The sequence below is a fragment of the Mirounga leonina genome, unplaced genomic scaffold (assembly GCF_011800145.1).
Source record: "Mirounga leonina isolate KUSES-001 unplaced genomic scaffold, KU_Mleo_1.0 Mir_153, whole genome shotgun sequence".
Lineage (NCBI taxonomy): Eukaryota > Metazoa > Chordata > Mammalia > Carnivora > Phocidae > Mirounga > Mirounga leonina.
Genome location: NW_023270387.1, coordinates 19,963,112 through 19,985,576, shown reverse-complemented (window position 1 = coordinate 19,985,576; position 22,465 = coordinate 19,963,112). Strand labels below are relative to the sequence as shown.

At 41.9% G+C, this 22,465-nt stretch overlaps 1 protein-coding gene across 2 annotated transcripts in view; it reads left to right on the top strand.

Moving 5' to 3' along the window:
• Positions 1-8,708: 8,708 nt before the first annotated feature.
• The window catches only part of MSANTD2 (Myb/SANT DNA binding domain containing 2), a 31,663-nt gene continuing 17,906 nt past the window's right edge, over positions 8,709-22,465 (top strand). For both annotated transcript variants that reach the window (XM_035009209.1, XM_035009208.1), the window contains exon 1: positions 8,709-9,218. In XM_035009209.1, coding sequence (XP_034865100.1) covers positions 8,709-9,218 — 510 coding nt within the window. The remainder of the gene's footprint in view (positions 9,219-22,465) is intronic.

Genomic DNA, 22,465 nt, shown 5'->3' with positions numbered 1-22,465 from the left:
ATATAGCCACAGTAATGAAGACAGAGTGATTATGTCAAAGTGATAGACATAGATCAGTGGAATAGAAATGAGAGTCTAGAAATAAATCTCACATTTACAGTCAATTGATATTAGACAGGGGGGTGGGCAAGACAATTCAATTGGGAAAGAACAGTCTTTCCCACAAACAGTGCTGAGACAACTGGATATCCAGATGCAAAAAAAAGGAGGGGGGATTGGATCACTTCCTCACAAATATTTAATATGAGACAAACAAAGGCATTGAATAATGTAGTCATACAGGAGAATGAGAGAATGAATGAGAGAAATGAAATGATTGCTCAACTATATCAAGGGGCCACTTGAGGTCAGCAATCAGCACTTGACTGAAAGGCAAACCAGTCAGCCTGATTGGTGTATTTCTCCAACCACCAGCCGTTGCATGGTGCAAGGTGCCTAGGCAGACAGTTGGATTTAAACAGGATTGTGATTTGGACAACGAGTGCTACAAAGACAGAAAGGAACAAGTGAATGAAAGGGGAAAGTCCTCATTTAAAGGGCTGAAGTGGGAAGCTATGGACAGCCAAGGTTGAGTAAGAGCAAGAAAGTATGAAGAAGGGTCAGAGAAGAAACTGAGGACATAGGGAGTTTTTCTTACCACTGATCACAAACACCAGAGGACACAAGAGTTTGAAGGGGTGGGTAACGGAATCAGAAAAGAGAATTTACAGAGTCCCAGGGTTATTAAATTCAAATGCATTTAAGATGTCCTTGTATTCCCGGGCTTCTCATGGGGAGTGACTTAAACAGGGAAACGGGCATGATGAGGTTAGTCCTGATAGTCCCGAATCAGATAGAGATGGCAAGGCTGTCACTGTTGTGTTGGGTCAGGGCTTGGGGTGGGAGAGCTTCCTTTGCAGCTATCTTTTATTAAGTGCACTTCATCATTATCTTATCTATGCTTCAGACTTTCCTAAGAGGTAGGCATGTTTCCCCATTTGGGAAAAAATTGACACAGTCCACCTTCAGTGTTACAGTGTCCCATAGGTGCTACAGTAGTGGGAGAGAGGGGAAAATTGTTGCATTACTTCTTCCAACATTCCTTTTTAAAATAACTGGGTCTTTAAAAGCAGAATCAGACCTGTAAACACAAAGAACAGACTGCTCATTGTCAGAGGGGAGGAGAGGCGAAAGGATGGGCAAAATAAGGGAAAGGGAGTGGGAGATACGGGCTTCCAGGTATGGAATGAGTAAGTCATGGGAGAAAAAGGCACAGCATAAGGAATATAATCAATCGTATTGTAACAATATTGTATGGTAACAGATGGCAGCTATACTTGTGGTGAGAGGAGCATAATGTTTAAGCTTGTGGAATCACTCCATTGTGCATCTGCAACCAATGTGACATTGTGTGTCAACCACACTCAAATAAAAAAATTAATTAAAAAATAATAAAGATAAAATAACTGAATTTTGTTTTCTCAAATATCACAAAACCATTATTTCTTTGTGAGAAAACAAAGATCAACAACAAAATGAAAATCAGAATTAGATATAACCAGTATTAAAACCTGTCACGTATTATTTCCACCCTTTTAAAAATTAATAAATTGCAATGGAAGCCTATTTTTCAATAAATTATTAAGAGACATTTTTCTTAGATATAGGGATATATTCCAAGAGATATCATTTTCAAGGACTATAAGACTGATTATCATAAAGATGTCAGTTTTTCTCATAGTGGCCCATAGATTCAGCGCAATACCAATCAAAATACCCACAGCTTTTTCTGTAGAACTTGACAAGCTAATTCTAAAATATATATGGAAATATTAAGGATCAAGAATAGCAAGTCACTCTTGAAAAAGGAGGAGGAGGAAGGACTTTCTCTACTTGACATAAGACTTATTATAAAGCCAGTATGACTCATTATTGTGCTGCAAGGAACACAGAAAAATAGACAAATAGACCAATGTAACTAAAGAGCCCAGAAACAGACCCAAGCACATATGGACACTTGCTTTATGTCAAAGATAGCATTGCAAGAGAAGGAGGGAAAGGATGGTCTTTTCAGAAAATGGAGTTGGAATAATTGGGTATCCACATGGAAAGAAGGAAGACAAGAAGGAAAGGAGAGAGGGAGGAAGGCATATACTCTTGCACATATGGGCTGGGAGACATGTACAAGAATGTTTGTAGCAGCATTATTCATAATATCCTAAATTAGACACAGCCCAAAAATTCAACAGTAGGGTGGGTAAATAAAATGTGACATAGTCATAAAATAAGAGTATTTTACAGCAACAAAAATGAATAAACTGTAGCCTCATATGGAATGGATGAATCTTAATTAAAAACATAATATTGAATGAAAGAAGGAGATACAGAATACATGTGATTTCACTTACCAAAAAAAATTAAAACCAGGGAAAACTTTTAGCAATGCATGATACAGTGATAAAACTATAAAGAAAGACAAGTCAGTATAGTGGTTATCTTTATAAGAGAGATAGGGGTTAACATTGGGCAGGGATTATGGGGCAGAGCTTCTAGAGTGCTTCTATTTCTCTGACCTGGGTGGTGGCTATGTAGTATTTGCTGTCTAATAAGCCATATAATAGTTGTACATGTATGTTTCACGTACTCCTCTATATTCATGTTATATTTCACAAGAAAAAAGTTGTAAAAAACCAAATTCACCTTGGCTACTGTGTAAGCAGGAAAGTATGCAAGTAGGAAGTCCAGTTGTCCAGTAAAGACACGATGAAGGCTTAGACTAGAGTCGAGAAGTAGTCAAATTTAGGAAATATTTCAGAGGTGGAGGTAACAGGACTTGATGTGGAACGTGAAGGGAAAAAAAAAAAGCTGAAGCAACAAACACACCAACAGTCATAAAACACAGCAAGAGAGTGTACAACAGAATTAACGAAGCTTTGGAAACAGAACACATTAAAGTGAAACGCTAAATTGTAGGAGTGGGTCTTAGACCCACTGGAGATCCAGCTGGTTAGGAGACGCTTCATAGAAAAGTTGGGAATACAAGCCCTGAACACAGAAGGATATGCACAGTCTCTTCAACAAATGGTGCTGGGAAAACTGGACAGCCACATGCAAAAGAAGAAAACTGGACCACTTTTTTTCACAGTACACAAAAATAAACTCAAAATGGATGAAGAACCTAAATGTGAGACCTGAAACCATAAAACTCCTAGTATAGAACACAGGCAGTAATCTCTTTGACATCAGCCATAACAACATTTTTCTAGACACATCTCCTAAGGCAAGGGAAACAAAAGCAAAAATAAACTACTGGGACTACATCAAAATAAAAAGCTTTTGCACAGAGAAGGAAACCATTAACAAAATAAAAAGGCAACCTAACCAGTGGGAGAAGATATTTGCAAATGATATATCCGATAAAGAGTTAATCTCCAGACTATATAAAGAACTTCTACAACTCAACACTAAAAAAACCCCAAATAACCCCATTAAAAAATGGGCAGAGGAGGGGTCCCTGGGTGGCTCAGTCAGTTGAGCCTCTGACTCCTGATTTCAGCTCAGGTCATGATCTCAGGGTCATGATCTCAGGGCTCCGTGTTCAGCAGGGAGTCTGCGTGGGATTCTCTCTCTCCCTCTCCTTCTGCCCCTGCCCCTGCTCTTGCATTCGCTCACTCTCTCAAATTAAATAAATTTTTAAATTGGGCAGAGAATCTCAACAGACATTTCTCCAAAGAAGACATACAGATGGGGTGCCTGGGTGGCTCAGTTGGTTAAGCGACTGCCTTCGGCTCAGGTCATGATCCCGGAGTCCTGGGATCGAGTCCCACGTCGGGCTCCCTGCTCAGCAGGGAGTCTGCTTCTCCCTCTGACCCTACCCCCTCTTGGGCTCTCTCTCTCACTCTCTCTCTCTCAAATAAATAAATAAAATCTTTAAAAGAAAAAAAATTAAAAAAAAAAAAAGACATACAGATGGCCAACAGACACGTGAAAAGGATGCTTAACATCACCCATCAGAAGGAAAATGGAAATCAAACCCACAATGAGATATCACCTTACACCTGTCTGAATGGCTAGGATAAGAAAAACAAGAAATAAATGTTGGTGAGGATGTGGAGAAAAAGGAACCCTCATACACTATTGGTGGAACATAAATTGGTACAACCACCACTGTGAAAAACAGTATGGAGTTTCCTCAAAAGATTAAAAATAGAAATACCATATAATCCAGTAATTCTACAATAGGATATTTACCCAAAGAAAAATGAAAACACTAATTTGAAAAGATATATACACCCTTGTGTTTATTGAAGCGTTATTTACAATAGCCAAGATATGGAAGCAACCTGAGTGTCCATCGACAGATGAATAGATAAAGAAGAGGTGGTATATATACACAATGGATATTACTCAGCCAAAAAAAAAAAAAAAAAGATGAGATCTTGCCCTTTGTGACAACATGGATGGACCTAGACAGTATTATGCTAAGTAAAATAAGTCAGACAGAGAAAGACAAATGGCATATGATTTCATGTATATGAGGAATCCAAAAAAAAAAAAAAAAAGCAAGCAAACAAACAAAAAGCAGAAACAGACTTGTAAATACAGAAAATGAAGTGATGGTTGCCAGAGGGGAGGGAGGTAGGGCAATGGGCAAAACAGGTGAAGGGGAGTGGAAGATACAGGCTTCCAGTTACGGGATGAATAAGTCATGGGAATAAAAGATACAGTATGGGGAAGATAATCAATAAAAAAAAAAAAAAGAAAGAAAAGCTGAGACACAAATCCTGGGCACAGATTGTGGAAGAAGTGGAAAAGGGAAGGGATACAATTAAAGGGAGGAGCTGACAGTTTATAGGTTGATTACCGTGTATCGTTCTGTATTCATTTGCACATTATTTTGAGACGTTGCATACATTATCTCTCAAATAGGTTTTTATCTATTTATGCTATCAACTGAATCCACAATAAAAGGTACAGTACATGACTTCAAACACATTCCATACATTCTGATTGAACTATGAAGCCTTGAGCAAGCCTGTCACACAGCGCCTGGAATCCAGAATCAGCCATGGCAAGCCAACGTGACAAGCACATGATCCAGGTTGCCTATATAGCAATGCCTCCACAGTGTAGTACATATTAATAGCTTTTATGTTATTGAATTAATTTTAACCTCAGGATGTTACTGGAAATTTTATTTTTGATGCTTTTTCTCATTGGATAGACTGATGAGTGTGGGAATAAAGGGGGGGGGTATAGAGAAATAATGTCTAGAAACAGAAGTTTGTGGGAAGGGAGACTTCCCAGTCAACCCACTTTATCTAGGAAGGCTTCCTGCATGAGTCAGAGTTGATTTGAGAATCATCCAGAATTAACAATAGAAGGAGGGAGGATCTTTTTCAGGCTTGTGGGAAAATGAGAGCAGGATAAGCAGTGATTTTAAAACTCTTCGGCGTCTCTGATCTAGGCGTGATTCTCCTTTTCATAAACATTAAATACCTTATGACATTAAAAAACTTACTGTTGGGCTGAATGAGAGTGAATTTTGCTTTGACAGGTGTTTGAGATGTCACCAGAGCCCTTAAAAGAACTGACAATGAAGACACTGAAAACTAGTGATGGCGAGAAAGCGACAAAGGGAAGATTCTCTATTAACTAAAGTACAGTAGTCCTCTTTATCCACAGGGGATTGTTCCAAGACCTCCCGTGGATGCCTGAAAGTGCACACAGTCCCCAACTCTACATGTACTATGCTCTTTCCTATGCATACATAGCTATGATAAAGTTTAATTTATAAATTAGGCATGGTTAGAGATTAATGACAATAATAATGGACCAATTATAACAATGTGTTGTAGTAAAAGTTATGTGAATCTCGTTCCTCTCTCTCAGAATATCTGATTGTACTGTCCTCACCCTTCTTGCGATGATGTGAGATGATAAATTGCCTACATGATGAGATGATGAGAGGTGAATGACAGAGGCATGGTGAGGCAGCCTTAGGCTACTATTGACCTTCTGACCATAGATCAGGAGGATGATTTGCTTTCCTGACTGCCTTTGGCACTGGTAATTGAAACCCTGAAAGTGAAACCGCACAGAAGAGGGGACTACTGCGTAGCCAAAGTGAGGTAATAGGTCATACACTGTTTACTACGAACCAGGCACCATTCTAAGGGCTTTACCTGTATTAACTCATCTACTCACAACAATGCTGTGAGGTCATTTTAAAAACAAAGAAACCAAGGTACTGAGAGATTGCTTAAGTAAATTGGCTGAGGTTGCAGAACTGGAATTTGAAGCCAGACATTGACTCTAGAATCCATACTTTTTTTTTTTTTAAGATTTTATTTATTTATTTGAGAGAGAGAGAGCGAGCACGAGAGGCAGGGAGGGGCACAGGGAGAAGGAGAAGCAGACTCCCCGCTGAGCAGGAAGCCGGATGGGGGCGCCATCCCAGGACTCCATCCAGGACTCTGGGGCCATGACCTGAGTCAAAGGCAGCCACTTAACCGCCTGAGCCATCTGGACACCTCTAGAATCCATACTCTTAACCATGGTGCTTGACTATCTTTTTCTTAGAAAAAGAGGAAAGGTAGCATAAATTCTGGAACGTCTTTATGATACCTCATACTGGTAACTTAAAACTATGGTGGCATTGAAATGTGAAATACAGGCGCCTAGGTGGCTCAGTCGTTAAGCGTCTGCCTTCGGCTGGGGTCATGATCTCAGGGTCCTGGGATCGACCCCACATCGGGCACCCTGCTTGGCGGGAAGCCTGCTTCTCCCTCTCCCACTTCCCCTGCTTGTGTTCCCTCTCTCGCTGTGTGTCTATCTCTCTCTGTGTCAAATAAATAAATAAAATCTTTAAAAAAATAAAATAAGTTAATGAGGGGCGCCTGGGTGGCTCAGTCATTAAGTGTCTGCCTTCAGCTCGGGTCATGACCCAGGGTCCTGTGATCAAGCCCCACATCGGGCTCCCTGCTTGGCGGGAAGCCTGCTTCTCCCTCTCCCATTCCCCCTGCTTGTGTTCCCTCTCTCGCTGTGCCTCTCTCTGTCAAATAAATAAATAAAAAATCTTAAAAAAAAAAAAAAAAACCTATGGTGGCATTGAAATGTGAAATACAGGCGCCTGGGTGGCTCAGTCGTTAAGCGTCTGCCTTCAGCTCAGGTCATGATCCCAGGGTCCTGGGATCGAGCCCCACATAGGGCTCCCTGCTCGGCGGGAAGCCTGCTTCTCCCTCTCTCACTCCCCCTGCTTATGTTCCCTCTCTGGCTGTGTCTCTCTCTGTCAAATAAATAAATAAAATCCACGGGGCGCCTGGGTGGCTCAGTCGTTGAGCGTCTGCCTTCGGCTCGGGTCATGATCTCAGGGTCCTGGGATCGAGCCCCACATAGGGCTCCCTGCTCGGCAGGAAGCCTGCTTCTCCCTCTCCCGCTCCCCCTGCTTGTGTTCCTGCTCTCTCTCTCTGTCAAATAAATAAAATAAAATCTTAAAAAAAAAAAAAGTGAAATACAGTTATCTCCGCTACTTCATCCCCATTGCTTATTCCCTTTGGCTTCCTAACCATATCACTCTCTCTCTCTCGAGTGATTCTGAGTTTAAATGTAGGTGACCTCAACTCTATTTAAAAAAAAAACTTAATGTATATTTGATTTTAAAAAAAATATCGCATGGCTTATTCATATTTGAAAAAAGATCCGCTGAGGCTTTTTAAGTTAAGGATCCAAGATAACTAGATTTAATAGACAATTAGATTTTTGGCTTTGAAGAGTATTGAAATACCTTTCAGCTATGTATTGGATTTGCAGCACTTTGAGGAGTATTCAGGAACGGTTAATACACTAATTACTAGAGGTCACAAGAGTTGCCAGAATTGACAGTCTTGTCAATCTCCTTACACTCCAGAGTGTGAAATACAGTAGGAAAGTAGGAAAATGATGCAACTTCCAAATTAGGATGGGGAATGGTATTGGAAAGTAACTTTCCTGCCGGGCTCCAGGGTTCCTAACGTATTTAAGCTACGAACTACAAACGCGATAAAGACATCTCATTTTTCTACAAATCGTCACGGCTACCCGGGCAAACTGGAAAACAGATCTTAACTGAGTCAGAGCTGCTGTTCTTCAAATAATGCGCACGGGTTTCTTGAAAAGCCACCGAGTACCAACTCTAACGCCGGTCCCAAACTGCCTTTTTAAAGCCTCCCCCAGAAATGCACCCCTTCAGCCTTGCTGCTTCCTGGATACACCCTCCGCAGGCTTCCCCAGTCTCCGCCCTGGACGTCAGCCTCTGCACCCCGAGGCCAGCTTGGAGGGAGGAGAGGCAGAGCGGAGGGCGAGAGGAGAGCCAGCGAGCGAAATGGTCAAGTCCTCCTTAACTCCGGGCCCCCTCGCGGGCCTCACCCCTCCTCCCGGGGGCTGAGACTGGAGAGGAAGTGGGAAGGCTCCAATCTGCTCCTCACGCCAGCGCCCTCATGCCCCCACCCTTCTCTTCAGCTCGGGGCTTCGGCGCGCCTCACCCCCGCCCCTCGCCCCGGGAGAGGAGCGGGCGGCGCGGTAGGGCTCGCGGAGAGAAGCCGGGCGGAGCGGACAGCCTCCGCTCGCGAGCAGGAGCCCGAAGCCGCCCGCCCACAGCCGAGCCAGGCCCGAGGGCAGCCCCGGAGACCGCGGCGGCCGGATGCGCGGGCGCGTCACTTCCGGGCGGTGCAGCGGCGGCCGCTTGGAAGATGGCTGCGCCCTGTGGCTCGGAGCTGCCCGCCAACTCGCCGCTAAAAATCCCGAAGATGGAGGTGCTCTCCCCGGCTTCTCCTGGTGGCCTGAGCGACGGAAATCCATCGCTGTCCGACCCGTCCACGCCTCGGGGTGCCTCCCCGCTCGGGCCGGGCAGCGCGGCGGGCTCAGGGGCAGCGGCGTCCGGGGGTCTCGGGCTGGGGCTGGGGGGCCGCAGCGCCGCCTCGTCCTCGGTCTCCTTCTCCCCTGGTGGCGGCGGTGGCGGGGCTGCGGCAGCCGCCGCCGCCGCCTGCCGGGGCATGTCGTGGACGCCGGCCGAGACGAACGCGCTCATCGCAGTGTGGGGCAACGAGCGGCTGGTGGAAGCGCGGTACCAGCAGCTGGAGGGAGCCGGCACGGTGTTCGGCAGCAAGGCCCCTGGGCCAGCCATGTACGAGCGCGTGTCCCGGGCCCTGGCCGAGCTGGGCTACGAGCGGACCCCGTCCCAGTGCCGGGAGCGCATCAAGGTAACCGGCCGCCCGGCCTGGGGCAGCGAACCAGAGGCAGAGAGAAGGCGGGGAAGCGGGCCTCGGGGGCGGGGGCCGGTCTGAGCGCAGGGCTCCCCTCCGGGGCCCGGTGGGTGATTCGCATCTCCTCCGCCTTTTTCTTCTCTCCCTGGGAAGGGGGCTTTTTTCCAGATGGCCGCCAGCCCGTAGGTTTCCTGAGTTTGAAGTTGGGCGTGCCTGCCGCCGCCCCTCTTTCTTGCCAATTGAGGATGTTCCTGCGCTCTGAAGTTGGTAGTTTCTCATTGTGCGCTGTGCGGCAGTCCCCGTGTCGCTGGCGCCTCTCGCCCCCACCGCCGGGGCCCCTCGCTTTGTTCCAGGCTGAGGGGCTCCCAGGCAGAGGCTTACCAGCCGGGGCGGCTTTGAGGAAGGGTAGAAGAGGGGGGCCGGTGAGCCCCCAGTTTAGGAATTTTCAAATGAGTGGCAGTGCAGAGCCATGCAAAAAGCGCCTTTGGACGACTGGCCTTTGTGTCAGTCGCCTTGCTTCTAACTTGAGCTTCGAAGGACGAGTAAGACTTGAGATGCTTTGGAGAATTGGAAAGGCTTGATTGCAGTCAGCTAGTGTATTGTTATCGTGGAGTTAGGGGCGCAATTAAAGTTAGCCTGGCTGAGAGTTGGTGTGGAATTTGTGGAGTGTCGATGCCTCCAGAGTTAGATTGGCTTGAGGCCCTGCTATGTTTCTGACTAAGCTCCTTCATGAAAGCCAGTTTTTCCCTGCTTAATTAGCTATTGTGCCGGATGTGGTGACAAGTAAAGCTCTCAGTGTGCATCTGGCTATCGTTGTGTATCTGAATGTTTAACTACAGAGGATTAATTTGGGCTAGAAATTTTTATCACCAGCCAGGTTATCTTTTCGCTGTTTCTATTGACTTTTAATCTAGGCTTTCAGGTTTGTATTATGGGCAGCTAGGGAATTGTAAGCTAGTTCCCTCATCATAGTGTTTGCTAAAAGATTCTGTTAGGATTCTTCCTCCCAGTTTTCAATGAACTACTTCTTGGTAAAAGTCATAGTTATGTGTGTACTTCTTTTCTGATAGGGTTGACACTTTTTCCAGAGCTCTTTGGGGGTAAAAACCCAGTGAAAACAATCGCAATCACACTGAAGTCAGAGATTGCTCCAGAGTTGGGGAGATCTTGGCTCATGTAGTATTCATCCTGGGGCAATGTTGCTTAGAAAATCTGGGTCAGAAACTGAGATATTTCAAACTTATTAACTATTGTTCAAGGAATTTGGCACCCATTTCTCATTTACAAAATTGAATTGGTGTACTTGATAACATGTACCTTTAGGTCTTCTTATGCCCCCTCTTTCCCTGCCCCCCCCCCCCAGCCTAACAAGGTGTCATTAAAATAATTGTTTATAGACAGGACTAAAGTAGTACCTAATAGTAGCCACTGTTTCCTGAATCTCATTCATTTTTCTATTAAAGAATAGAGTTACAGATTCGATTTCAAGGTCATCAAGGTTAAATTTCTGGGTGAGTTTTTGCACTGTGCTGGTTAGCATCCACCCATCAACTTTTCTTGACTTAGAAGTGTACTTAGGCATTTGCAACTGTTTTAGCTTGATCGATTTTTGTCCGTAGAAATTTCCCAATCGAACAGAAAAAGTGTTGTGCTATCAAAACCTCACTGACTATAAATCTCTCCATAAAATTGTTTCTCAATAACCAGGAAATACCTTGTTGGGTTACATCTTTGTCTGGTTATGAGAAGCATAACCTAAAGCAAGGAAAGGAGATTGAGCTTCTCTGAAGAATTTTTAAAAGAGGATCAGTTTACCTGTTTTCAAATAGGTAAGACCAAATTGACCTCAAGCTCTTAGAATATTTTGAAAATATGTTGATGCTAATGGATTCCTAATCAACAGTTGTAGTTGACAAGGAGGACAGATAACTGTGTGTGTTTTTTCTCTACTTATTAAGTGATTTCAACCAAGGAACCAGATTGCTTCATTAAGAATGTTGGCCTTTCCTGCCAGAATTATAAGCTCCATAAGGCAAGTTCTGGTTTCTCTTATTCACTACTCTATCTCCAGTGCCTAGCACATTATAGACACTGGATACATATTTATTAAATTTACCAAGTAAAGTCTAGAAGGAGAATTTTGGGACGTATAGAAATCTAGATCAGTGTTACTTAAACTTTAATCCAAAGACATAGACTTTTGAAACCCCCGTTTGAAAAATTTTGCATTGAAAACTAAGCTCTGTCCCTCCAGAAGACTTACCATGAATGTAATCTTAAGCATAGAAGCAAATGTTGTCACTGAAATAATAACCTTACACAGTTATGAGGTGGATGTCCAAGTAATCCAGAATATATTTATGAAAATAAAAACACAACCTTAAAAATATCGTCAGAGAATCTCAAATCCCTGAAAACAAATCTTTAGATCCCAGTTTCAGAAATGCCTGTTTAGAATGAATAATTCAGAAATCTCTTCTTTTACTTTATTGTCTTGATGAGAACTGCAAAAAGAAATTCAACAATCTTTTTTGCTTTAGATTTTATAAAATAGAAAAGAAGTAGTGCAGGAAGATATGGACCATGAGGAACTTCTTAAACAGACTAACGTGCTCACTTAAATGTGAACTCATGGCAGAGGCTCACAGGGAAGGAACATCATGTGTGTCAATTAAATTTCTGGCTGAATGTATTTGGAATATTTATTAAAACTCAATTATGAAAACTCCGTAAATAATGTCTTCTAAGTTTGAAAGGAGGGAAGAGATATACAGTAACTTTCCTTTAATCCTAGTTTCAGCATGTTGATGTAGCAGCCTTCCATCTCATCCTAAGAAGGCATCAGAAAGCTGAGTGCTAGCCCAGCCTCTTCCCTGGCCATCTTCCTGAATAAACTGAAAGCACATCGCTTCCCTTTTCTGGACTGTGTTTTAGATTTCCTGTCTATTAAAATTGTAAATTTTGAAATTAGTAACTCTTGGATTTTGCTACCAGAGTACTATTTTTGAATACTATCCAAGTAAATATGTATATTTCTAAGTGCACAGGATTTTAGCTTAAAGTCACACAGAAACATTTGTTTATTGCTGTAAAGGTTTTCATTTTGAAGTCTGACATGTCCTGTTACTGGTATTTGTTCAGCCATTTGGATGAAATGGATGTGTTTGAGACTGCCTTACTCCACAGATTGTTTGGTTCTGAAGTTTTGTTGTTGTTTTTTTTGTTTGTTTGCCAGAAGAAAATTTGTCCACTAACAATTCCAGCCTAATTTTGGAGTCAGAGAAGCACATAATAAGGTGGTTTTCTGTCTGGTCATTGCATGATTTTTCTCTTCTATAGTCCTTTTCTCCCCATCTCCATCCACCAAGTACTTGAGTGCTTACTGTGTGCAGGGCTGTATGCTAGATGTTAGGATAAATAAAAGAATTGTAATATACAGTCCAAGAGCTTACAGTGCACTTGAAGTCTGTATACACACATCAAAGAGTTAAAAAACTCTACAACACAAGGGATGGTATGTGATGCAGTATTTGATTAAGTGTCATATGACTAAAGCAGACAATAAATGTGATGACTTCAAAGGAGGGAGAGATCTCATCACAGTCCATACTGTAGTATTTGAAAGATCTATCTAGACTTGGCATTCATGAAAGCATTCACTTCGGAGCCAGATGCTGTATTCACACTTCAGTCAGTTAATCTGATGCACTGCAAAACTAATTCTCAAGTCCCATATTTTTGGGTGTTCTCCAAAAATTTGCCTCTTGAGAGTTGGCTTTAGGTCTTTGAAACAGATGTGTACTTCTAGCTCTGCCTTGAGATGAAAAGCAAGGTGATTGTATGACCTAAAAAGCTTGTCTTTGCTGGATCAGTACGGGTTGCTCATCAGACAAATTTAAAACTGGTTGGGAGTCTTCTGCCTAGCAAACAAAATGACCAGTCTTTTAGGGAGATTTCTTAGATTTACTCATCAATCATTGTCATAATCTTTAGGACAAATTTCATACTTTAACAGACAAATGACATGTAGTACATTTGGTCTTTCATTTTAGCTCTCAAGCCTTGTCATTATTTGTTTGCAAGAACCAGTAGGGTAAAGATGACATGGAGCCAGAAGATACCTTTGTCCCTGTATAAGCATTTTAATAGACTTCACCAATTTCTGAGGACTTTCCTCTGGGGTTTGCAGCCAAGACGGTCCCTCTGTACTATCATTGAAAGATTTCCAAGAAATACGGTATACCAAATAGTTTGTAAGAAGGATTTAGTCAGATTTGTTTGCTTCCATTTTTGACATATTCCTCTTCTGTTGTTCCCATGCCGCTGTCACCCAGAAGCTTGTGTGTTCCAGAATGCTTGTCTGCTTGTGAATCTGATACAGGCTTGATGTGTATCTTAAGAGAATAGACCATCTTAGACTACTGACCATACACTTACAGTCTTTCAGTTTAGGAGGTAAAAGGTCTAACAAGCACATGTTAAAACTTTGGATGAATAGGCTTCCAAGTTTATTTCTTGGCATTTTGGGAAATCTAGTGAAGAGTGGAGTGAAATTACTATGAATCCTTCATTAAGAGGATATGTTAAAGGAAAAAAGAATTTAGAAAGCACATAGTACAAACACTGCTGTTTAGTAAAACTTTCTGTGATGATGGAAATGTGCTGTATCTAACGCAGTTCAGTCTGATAGCCACCGGTCACTTGTGGCTGTTGTGATGTTGGAATGTGATTAGTGTGCCTGAGGAACTGAATTTTAAATTATGTTTTGTTTTAATTAATTTAATTTTTAAAAAATATTTTATTTATTTTAGAGATAGAGTGAGCGGGGGAGGAACAGAGAGGGACAAGCAGGCTCCACGCAGAGCACAGAGCTTGACACGGGGCTCGATCTCACACCCTGAGATCAGGACCTGAGCCGAAATCAAGAGTCGGATGCTTAACCGACTGAGCCACCCAGGCGCCCCTTTAATTTTTTTAATTTAATTAATTTTTTTTTAAGGATTTTATTTATTTATTTGACAGAGAGAGACACAGCGAGAGAGGGAACACAAGTAGGGGGAGTGGGAGAGGGAGAAGCAGGCTTCCCGCGGAGCAGGGAGCCCGATGCGGGGCTTGATCCCAGGACCCTGGGATCATGACCTGAGCCGAAGGCAGACGCTTAACCAACTGAGCCACCCAGGCGCCCCAATTTTTTTAATTTTAAACTATAAATGCCACATGTGGTTAGGGGCTACCATATTGAACAGTGTAGGTAAAAAGTTATTTGGAGTACTAAAGAAGTCTGTTTTATGAAACAGTTCTCTGAGCTACATACTCAGACTTTTAGGGGAAGCTCAAAGTTCCTTTTTCTTGTCCCCCCTGTCACTTTACTTCTGAGGAGGAGGAACCTTGATAGAAGTCAAGAAAAATGGTCCACTGTACTAGGGAGGAAGAGCTTTTAGTGCAAGGAATAAAGTGTTATAACCTCAGTTGGCTGGGGCAAAGAGTGTCCTATTCTTGGTTCTGAACTAGGACGATGCCATCTGATAGAACTTTCTGTGATATGAGTGTCTTATTGTCTGCACTGTCCATCAGTCACTGCGCAGTAACCACTAGCCATAGCTGGTTATAGAATACTTGAAATGTGGCTAGTGTGACTGTGAAACTGAATTTTTAATTTTATTTAAATTTTTTTAAAATTTTATTTAATTTTAATTTAAATAGTCATGTATATCTAGCCAATGGCTATTGTATTGGCCAGAACAGCTTTGGAATACTGGTATTTAAGCTTTTTTGTTTATGTACTCCCAAAAGAGTCTTTGTACTCTCTTGAACATTTTAAAGCTGACATTAAAATTTTTTCATTATATATGAAAGTTTATAGGAAGTTAATAGGATATAGGAAATAGTAAATCTAGGATGAGATGAATAAGATGTGAGGATTGGCTGTAAATTTACTCAGTAATGTACTCTGAATCAGAAAAATCACACAAAATTCATTTCTGTAGATTTTGTCAAATGCATCTTGAAAATGTTGGTCATCAGACAATATTCCACTTATATTTAAAAGAAACAATATCACTAGCCTATTTTGCTTTAGTTATTCTAAATTAAGGGGCCAAGCTTTCCACCTAAGAAATAATGGACCAGACTGGGAATGCCAGGAATCCCTAAGGTTTTAAGGTGCCTTGATTAATCATTAAAGGAAGAGTAGGGATACCCCAGTGGGAGGCCACTGCATTAGAACTCTGAGCATCTTTCTGATACCTTTCTTGGCAGACATAGTGGGGCTGGGCCCTTGGATTCCACTGCCCTTGGGAAACGGGAGAAACCTGTGGAGCTTAACTCTTGGCTAAAGTGCAAGAATCTGTGGGAAGATTTGGAGATTTTGCCCATCCCTTTCATCAGACTCAACTGACAGACTGATCACAGGGTTTCTCCAAATACTTAAGTGTGAAATAGGCACTTGATTTTTTTTTATTATTCACCCACAAATATTTGAGTACCTTGCATGGTAGACTTTAGACATGCAGCAGGGTACCATCTACCATCAAGTGTCCACCTTCCACTGAAGGAGTCAGACTACTAAAGCACCAGTTACGGTATTGTGAGTAAGGTCTGTGTTGCATGTTGACGTTAAGTTCGTGGTGCTTCGGGCGCACACAGGAAAGGCATGTCATCATAGACTTTCAGGAGGTGGGTCTTGAAGGTAAAGTGGGACCAAACTGAGCAGAAGAAAGTAGAGAGAGATGAGCGGTTGGGGTAAAAGGCCAGAAAATGCAGAACCCAGAACAGTGCAAACCGCAAATACAGCAAAATATATTTTATTCAAGAATCCTAAACTGGAAACATCTAAATGCTGTAGTTGTTCCAAAAAATTTATAAGTGATAAGTTACTTACGAAGTCATGCATTTCAATTGAAGAACAATTTGTTATAGTGCATGGCATTTGGTGAAGGTAGGACTTAGAATCTACAAATGACTAGTTGGTGGTGTCCTTAAGAACCAAGAAAAAGGTGGAGCAGGTAGTTTTGGAATAACAGTAGAGTGCGCATACCAATTCTAGACAGTTTTATGGTTGTTGTTTTTTTTTTAAATTTATTTGACAGAGACAGCGAGAGAGGGAACACAAACAGGGAGAATGGGAGAGGGAGAAGCAGACTTCCCGCTGAGCAGGGAGCCCGATGCGGGGCTTGACCCCAGGACTCTGGGATCATGACCTGAGCTGAAGGCAGACGCATAACGACTGAGCCACCCAAGCATTCCTACGTTTTGATAAATAACCTTTTTATAGTGTTGGATTGTAGTTGTGCAAATATCTATTATATATCTCATTCTTATATACTGGAAAGAAAAACCAAAGCAATGCATCTTTTGAACATACAATAGGAAGACATATATTTTACCCTGTGGCCTAATATTCCCATGATATATATGTGTAACTGAAACACTTTCACAGAATTATGATTATAGCTAAGACTTACATAACATTTGTCACATGCCATGCACTGTTGGAAGTGTTTCACAAATACTCATTTACTTAATCCACAAAATGATATTCTTCTTAACTATGTGTAGTACACTCTGGTATGTTCTGTTATATGTGAGCACAGATAATTTAGCTTCAAAACCACTAGGCCATATGTTCTCTTGAGTATTCTAAGTATACAGTATCTGAAAGCACCCAACACATTGCCTGTCTGGTAGGCTCTCTTTCTCCAGTCCCCTCCCTACATCCTCCTCCTCCTCCACCAATTCTGCCCCAGGACTTTGCAGCATTGCCTGCCCTTTTCACCCCAGTCCCTCTGGTGCCTCTCATCTTTCCCTTCCCCAGCCACAGCCTCAAGCTCCCTCACCTAAAGCTGGTGCAAAGAAAACCTGGGCAGATGGGGGTGCCCACTCCCACTGGTACTGGGCAGCTGGCTTACTCCTTGGGGACTGGCAGCTCAGGGTCACGTTGGTCCCCACACAGGGCACGCCCAGGAGATGGCAGGATAGAGAAGCTGGAGGAACTGGAGCAGGGAAACAGGTTAAAAACTCAACCCCAAGGGACCAACAGATCCCTCCCACCCACCCCCAAACACACACACCCCCCCCTTCTGTCACTCTGTCTGCCCTCCTCTAACCTTTATGCTCAGCCATTTGGGAGAGAGAGCTGCCTGGCCTCCACTGGGGCTGGGGAAGGTGTTGCCAAGTGTGCGCTTCTCACTTACCCAGCACCCTGAGCTCTAGAGTTTTGCTGCTGTGGCTCCTTTTGATGCCTTGGTGGTCTTGCACATTCACAGAGCAGCGGTAGGACCCAGAGTCTTTCTCCCGGAGGCCCTGCAGCCGCAGGGACACATTCTGGGAGGGCATGGAGTAGACCAGGGATACCCCCGGTTTGCTTGACGTGACCCCACTGATGTACGCCAACACCTGGTGTGGGACACGATGCCTCTCCGTTATTACATGTGTGCCCTGTGCCCACAGGCTCGGCTAATCCTCCCCCCCACCCCCACTGGCAGTCTTCAAGCCTTCCTCCCCTGTACTCACCCCCTCTAACCTGTCCCAGCTCCCCATTCACCCCCTGTCTCCCTAGACTCCCTCTCACTGCCCCTGGGTCCTCTTCCCCACAACAGTTCTTGATCCCCTGTGCTCTGTCTCTTCATCTTCCACTTGGGGCATTTAGAAAGGTGGTCACAACCTACTAAAATTGATTTCCCAACCCAACCCACTAATGGGCCATAACCTGCAGTTAGATAAAAGAAGATTAGAAGATACTGAGGTGAGATCAAGGTATTTTCAGTCATTGTGCTCTTTTAGATTTAAGGTATCAGAACTTCAGAAACATCATAATTTGCAACAGGTCACGTCCCAGATATTCTGGTGAAATGTTTTGTACTGTGTAGTTCTAGAGAGCTGGAGCCTAGGGTTGGTGGGAACAGAGTGGAAGGAGGTGGGAAGTGATAAGAAATGAGACTGGAGACATAAACAAGAAGTGAGATAATGTACTAAGGAGTTTCGACTTTACCCTAATCATCAAAGAGCAGTAAGCTGGGGAATGGACATAGTTAGCCTTAGGGTTTGGACTGGCTGTGATGTGGAGAATGAGTTGGGAAGGGTGAGACCGGAAGCACAGAGATCATTTAGAGGCTTTTAGCAGTAAGTTGACGAGAAGTGCAATAAAACAGTGGTTATGAAAACAGAGAAGATAGTAGATTTCAGATACACCCAAATCAGCGAGGCTGTTCGGGGAATCTAATTCTAATCTCTAGGGTTTGATAGATCTTAACCTAGCACACAACTTCTACCAGCTTGCACAGGATTCTTTGTTGTAGTCCTCAGAGATCACCACAGTGCTTCATAACCTAAGTTTTTAGAGTTGGTTCTAGAACCCAGTGAGATCCAACTAAAACACCATTTCAGCACAGCCCTGTCTATGTTACCTTGAGGATATATTCTAGACTCTTGGATTCTGATCTCCCTGAGCTTTGGAAGTGATGATCCTGCCTTCTTTCCGCCCCGCCTCTTTTTTCTAACATTACCAGAGGGCAAAAAAACTAAAAGTCACATCTCCAATTTCAGATGTTAATTGTCATACAGGCCCTCTGAAGTATGCTCATATCAGGTAGAATAGTGGGTTTTTTTCCCTTTTCAAAGGTTAAATCTATGTAATATTTAAAAAAGGTTTAAAAATGGGAGGAAAAATGTCTTGAGTTTCAAAAACAAGGACCAGTACCATAAAGCTTTAGATTTTAAACAGTTGATTGTTAGGATTGCTGTGATTATTAGGTACTCCTTAATCTTATTTCTGTTGTGGGGTTCATGCAGTGTGGTCGTCTGCCTGCTATTGACCGTAGCAAAAACTTCATTCAGTGTTCAGAATGAATGCTTAACGAATCTGTGCCTCGTATGCATATGTTACAAATTATCTGGAGTTTGTAATCTATGCGGAGTCTTCCCCCCTACTGTTCTAAATCACTGGAAAATGCGTATTGGAAAAAGGCATGTATTTAAATCTGTTTTAATTCTTACCTCTTGTAGCTGAGAGAGTCCTTGAGAGCCAATGGAAATACTTTTTTTTTTTCTTGGCACTAATCAAGCGAGTGTTATCTTGTCACTTAGTGGGATGTATTGTTATTCCTTAGTAAAATACAAACCTGTGTTTATTCTCAGACATTTTTAACAGCCATTATTTTATTTTTATATATGTGTTCTTGGCTGTAGTCATAAATTACATATTTTGAGCTACCAAGTAATACTTCATTCAATACAAATTGAAACAACAGAATGGAAGTTATTTACTTAGATATGTTTCCTAGTTGCATTTTCTCAGCCTGTGTAAGACATATCTTGTTGTAATAGCCTGAATTTTTGAAACTCACAATATTGTTTCTCTAATATCTACCTTCAGATTTCTTCATTTATTCGAATAAGTCAATTATGTTTGTAATTGATATTAATAAAACCAGAATAAAGTTCATATCTATCAAAAACTGCTTTTATTATTATTATTTTAAATTTACAGATACTTTCTCTAAAATAGAAGGAGCTGGTTTATGATTTAGAAAGAAGATGTGATAGGTCAAAAAGAACCTCAACCTTATATTTGATTTCTCTCTCTTTTTTTTTTATAAAGATTTTTATTTATTTATTTGACAGAGAGAGACACAGCGAGAGAGGGAACACAAGAAGGGGGAGTGGGAGAGGGAGAAGCAGGCTTCCCGCAGAGCGGGGAGCCCGACGCGGGGCTCGATCCCAGGACCCTGGGATCATGACCTGAGCCGAAGGCAGACGCTTAACGACTGAGCCACCCAGGCGCCCCTATTTGATTTCTCAATTGCCATATAAAATCTTAAGGAATTTTTATTCATTCATTCATTCATTCATTTATTCATTCATTCATTCATTTAGCAAAAAATCTACTGAGCTGCTTCTGCATGCCAGGCATTGATTTAGGTGCTGGAAATATATCAGCAAACAAAATCGAAGGAAACCCCTGCCTTCAAAGAGCTTACATTCTGGTAGAAACCAATGTGATATTTAAAATAATGCAATTCAAAACAATTAGCACAATAGAAAGAAGACCACTCAAACATGATATTACTAGATATCAGCCTTATCGACCTTATAATATTTGAGCTCTTTTTTTTCTTTTTTTTAAGTAGGCTCCATGCCCAACATGGGGCTTGAACTCACTGAGATCTAGAGTCGCTTTTGCTCTGCTGACTCAGCCAGCCAGGCGCCTTGGAATGTTTGAGCTCTTATCTTTCATTGTATGTTAGTCATAAAGGTTCAGTTTGCCTTTTCTTTATTAAGAACGAGTTACATGATTTTATATTAGGCCTTTTTATTGTGATATGTCCAGTTGTCACTGAGGTTTGCCCCATGAAGCAGCGAAGTACAACATTGTTCATATTCATTCAGTCATTAGATAATGAGCACCCCTGTTCAGTCTCCTGCATAACCAGGTAATGTCCCTTCTCTCTTTTGCAAATTAGGAGACATGGTTAATAGTTGGACTTTGAGGGATCAGAGTTGTGCTTGTTTTTGAACAGTATAAAAGAATATTTTTCCTTATATAAGTAATATAAACCACATTACAAAATTAAGAAAAATCAGTGGAAATACTTTAACTTCATGGTAGCATAATTACATATCTATGAAATGTTATTTTTCAAAAAGTGGTGAATCTGATTTAAAAAAAAAAAGATTTATTTATTTGAGGGAGCGGGGGAAGGGGCAGAGGGAGAGAATATCCAAGCAGATTCTCCCTGAGCCCAGAGCCTGAAGCCTGAAGCCTGAAGCAGGGTGTGATCTCACAAGCCATGAGATCAGGACCTGTGCCAAATCCAGGAGTCGGATGCTTAACTGACTAAGCCACCCAGGTGCTCCATGATTTTAATTCCAGTAAATTTTCATGCACCAAAAAAGAATGAGAGATGCACATGCTTTTTGTTCCATTGAACTCCAAGAAAATATGTGGGTCATTCATACTTATTATTTGATTCATGCTGTTCTGTCTGCCTGCTTCTCGTAAGCAGGTTGCCCGATGAGTAAGGCCTATTCCTGTGGTTAGGATTCCTTTTCTCCCCTTTTCTTTATATGTCAGTGTTAGTCACCATATTCTTGCCAAGACTACAGACCTTTGAAAATAGTTAAATGATTGGCTTTTATCTATAAAGAGGAAAGACTAACAAAAAGTTAAAGAAGCTCTGCTGGTATAGCCAGGTGTTTCTGAAAACTTGAATAATCTAAAGCATGTTTATGCAACAACGTTACATAATACATAACAAACCTAAATCTAGGTATAACACAGATCTCACATGTTATCAAACAAGAAGAACTTTAAAATACTTCTACATACCAATAAAACTAAAAATCAGAAAATCAAGCTGGCATTCCTTTAACATTGGATGATGTGGTTTAGCTGAAACTTACTTGCTTTCCAGATTCTGATGCTGACTTTTTGATAAAACTTTGGGGCTACCTTTTCCTGCTTGAACTAACCTTCATTTACAAGTGGTCTCCATGTGGTGTGACTATCATTTTTGTTATGATGGCAACATTTATTCAATACAAGCTGTTAGGCAGACACTGCTTTAAGTGCTCTGTTTGTATTTTTTCGTTGAACACTCACAGCACATCTGTGATGGAGGTACTGTCATTAGCCCCACCTAACAGATGGAGAAATTGAGGCACAGTGAGATTATTTCATCTAATGTCACAAAGCTAGCAGGTGGTGAAGTTAGACTGAGCAGTCTGTTGCCATGCTCTTAGCCACTTGTTTATATTAACCCCTTTATGAATCATCAGCCCACATTTTAAAAATGTTGACAATTGAAGTGTTTGGCAACAATGTGATCATAAACAATCAAATGCAATAGCAAAGACACATAGCAACACACAGATGGATGTTCTTATGCTCATACATGTTACTTAAGGTAGAAGGAAAACACAAGTTTTAAAAATTCTTGCAGGTAATTCATGGTGTCCTAAGATTATAAGCACAGTGAAAAACATTTGATTTGGAAGTCCCAAGGAAGAGTTTACAACAGGTATTGAAACATAAATAAGGCTTTTGTTGTCAAAGACTCAGTTCACTCACATCTTTATATAAATGATGGTATTTATTGAACTACCAACTCCTCTTAAAGGAAGTAAGTTTGAACTGCAGAAGGAATTTACAAAGTAGAATTACTTTTTGGCAGTAAAAGCAGGTAAGGATGTGGTTTACCAAAAGGAGGCCATGGAGTGTCCATTACCTAAGCCTGCCATCATTCACC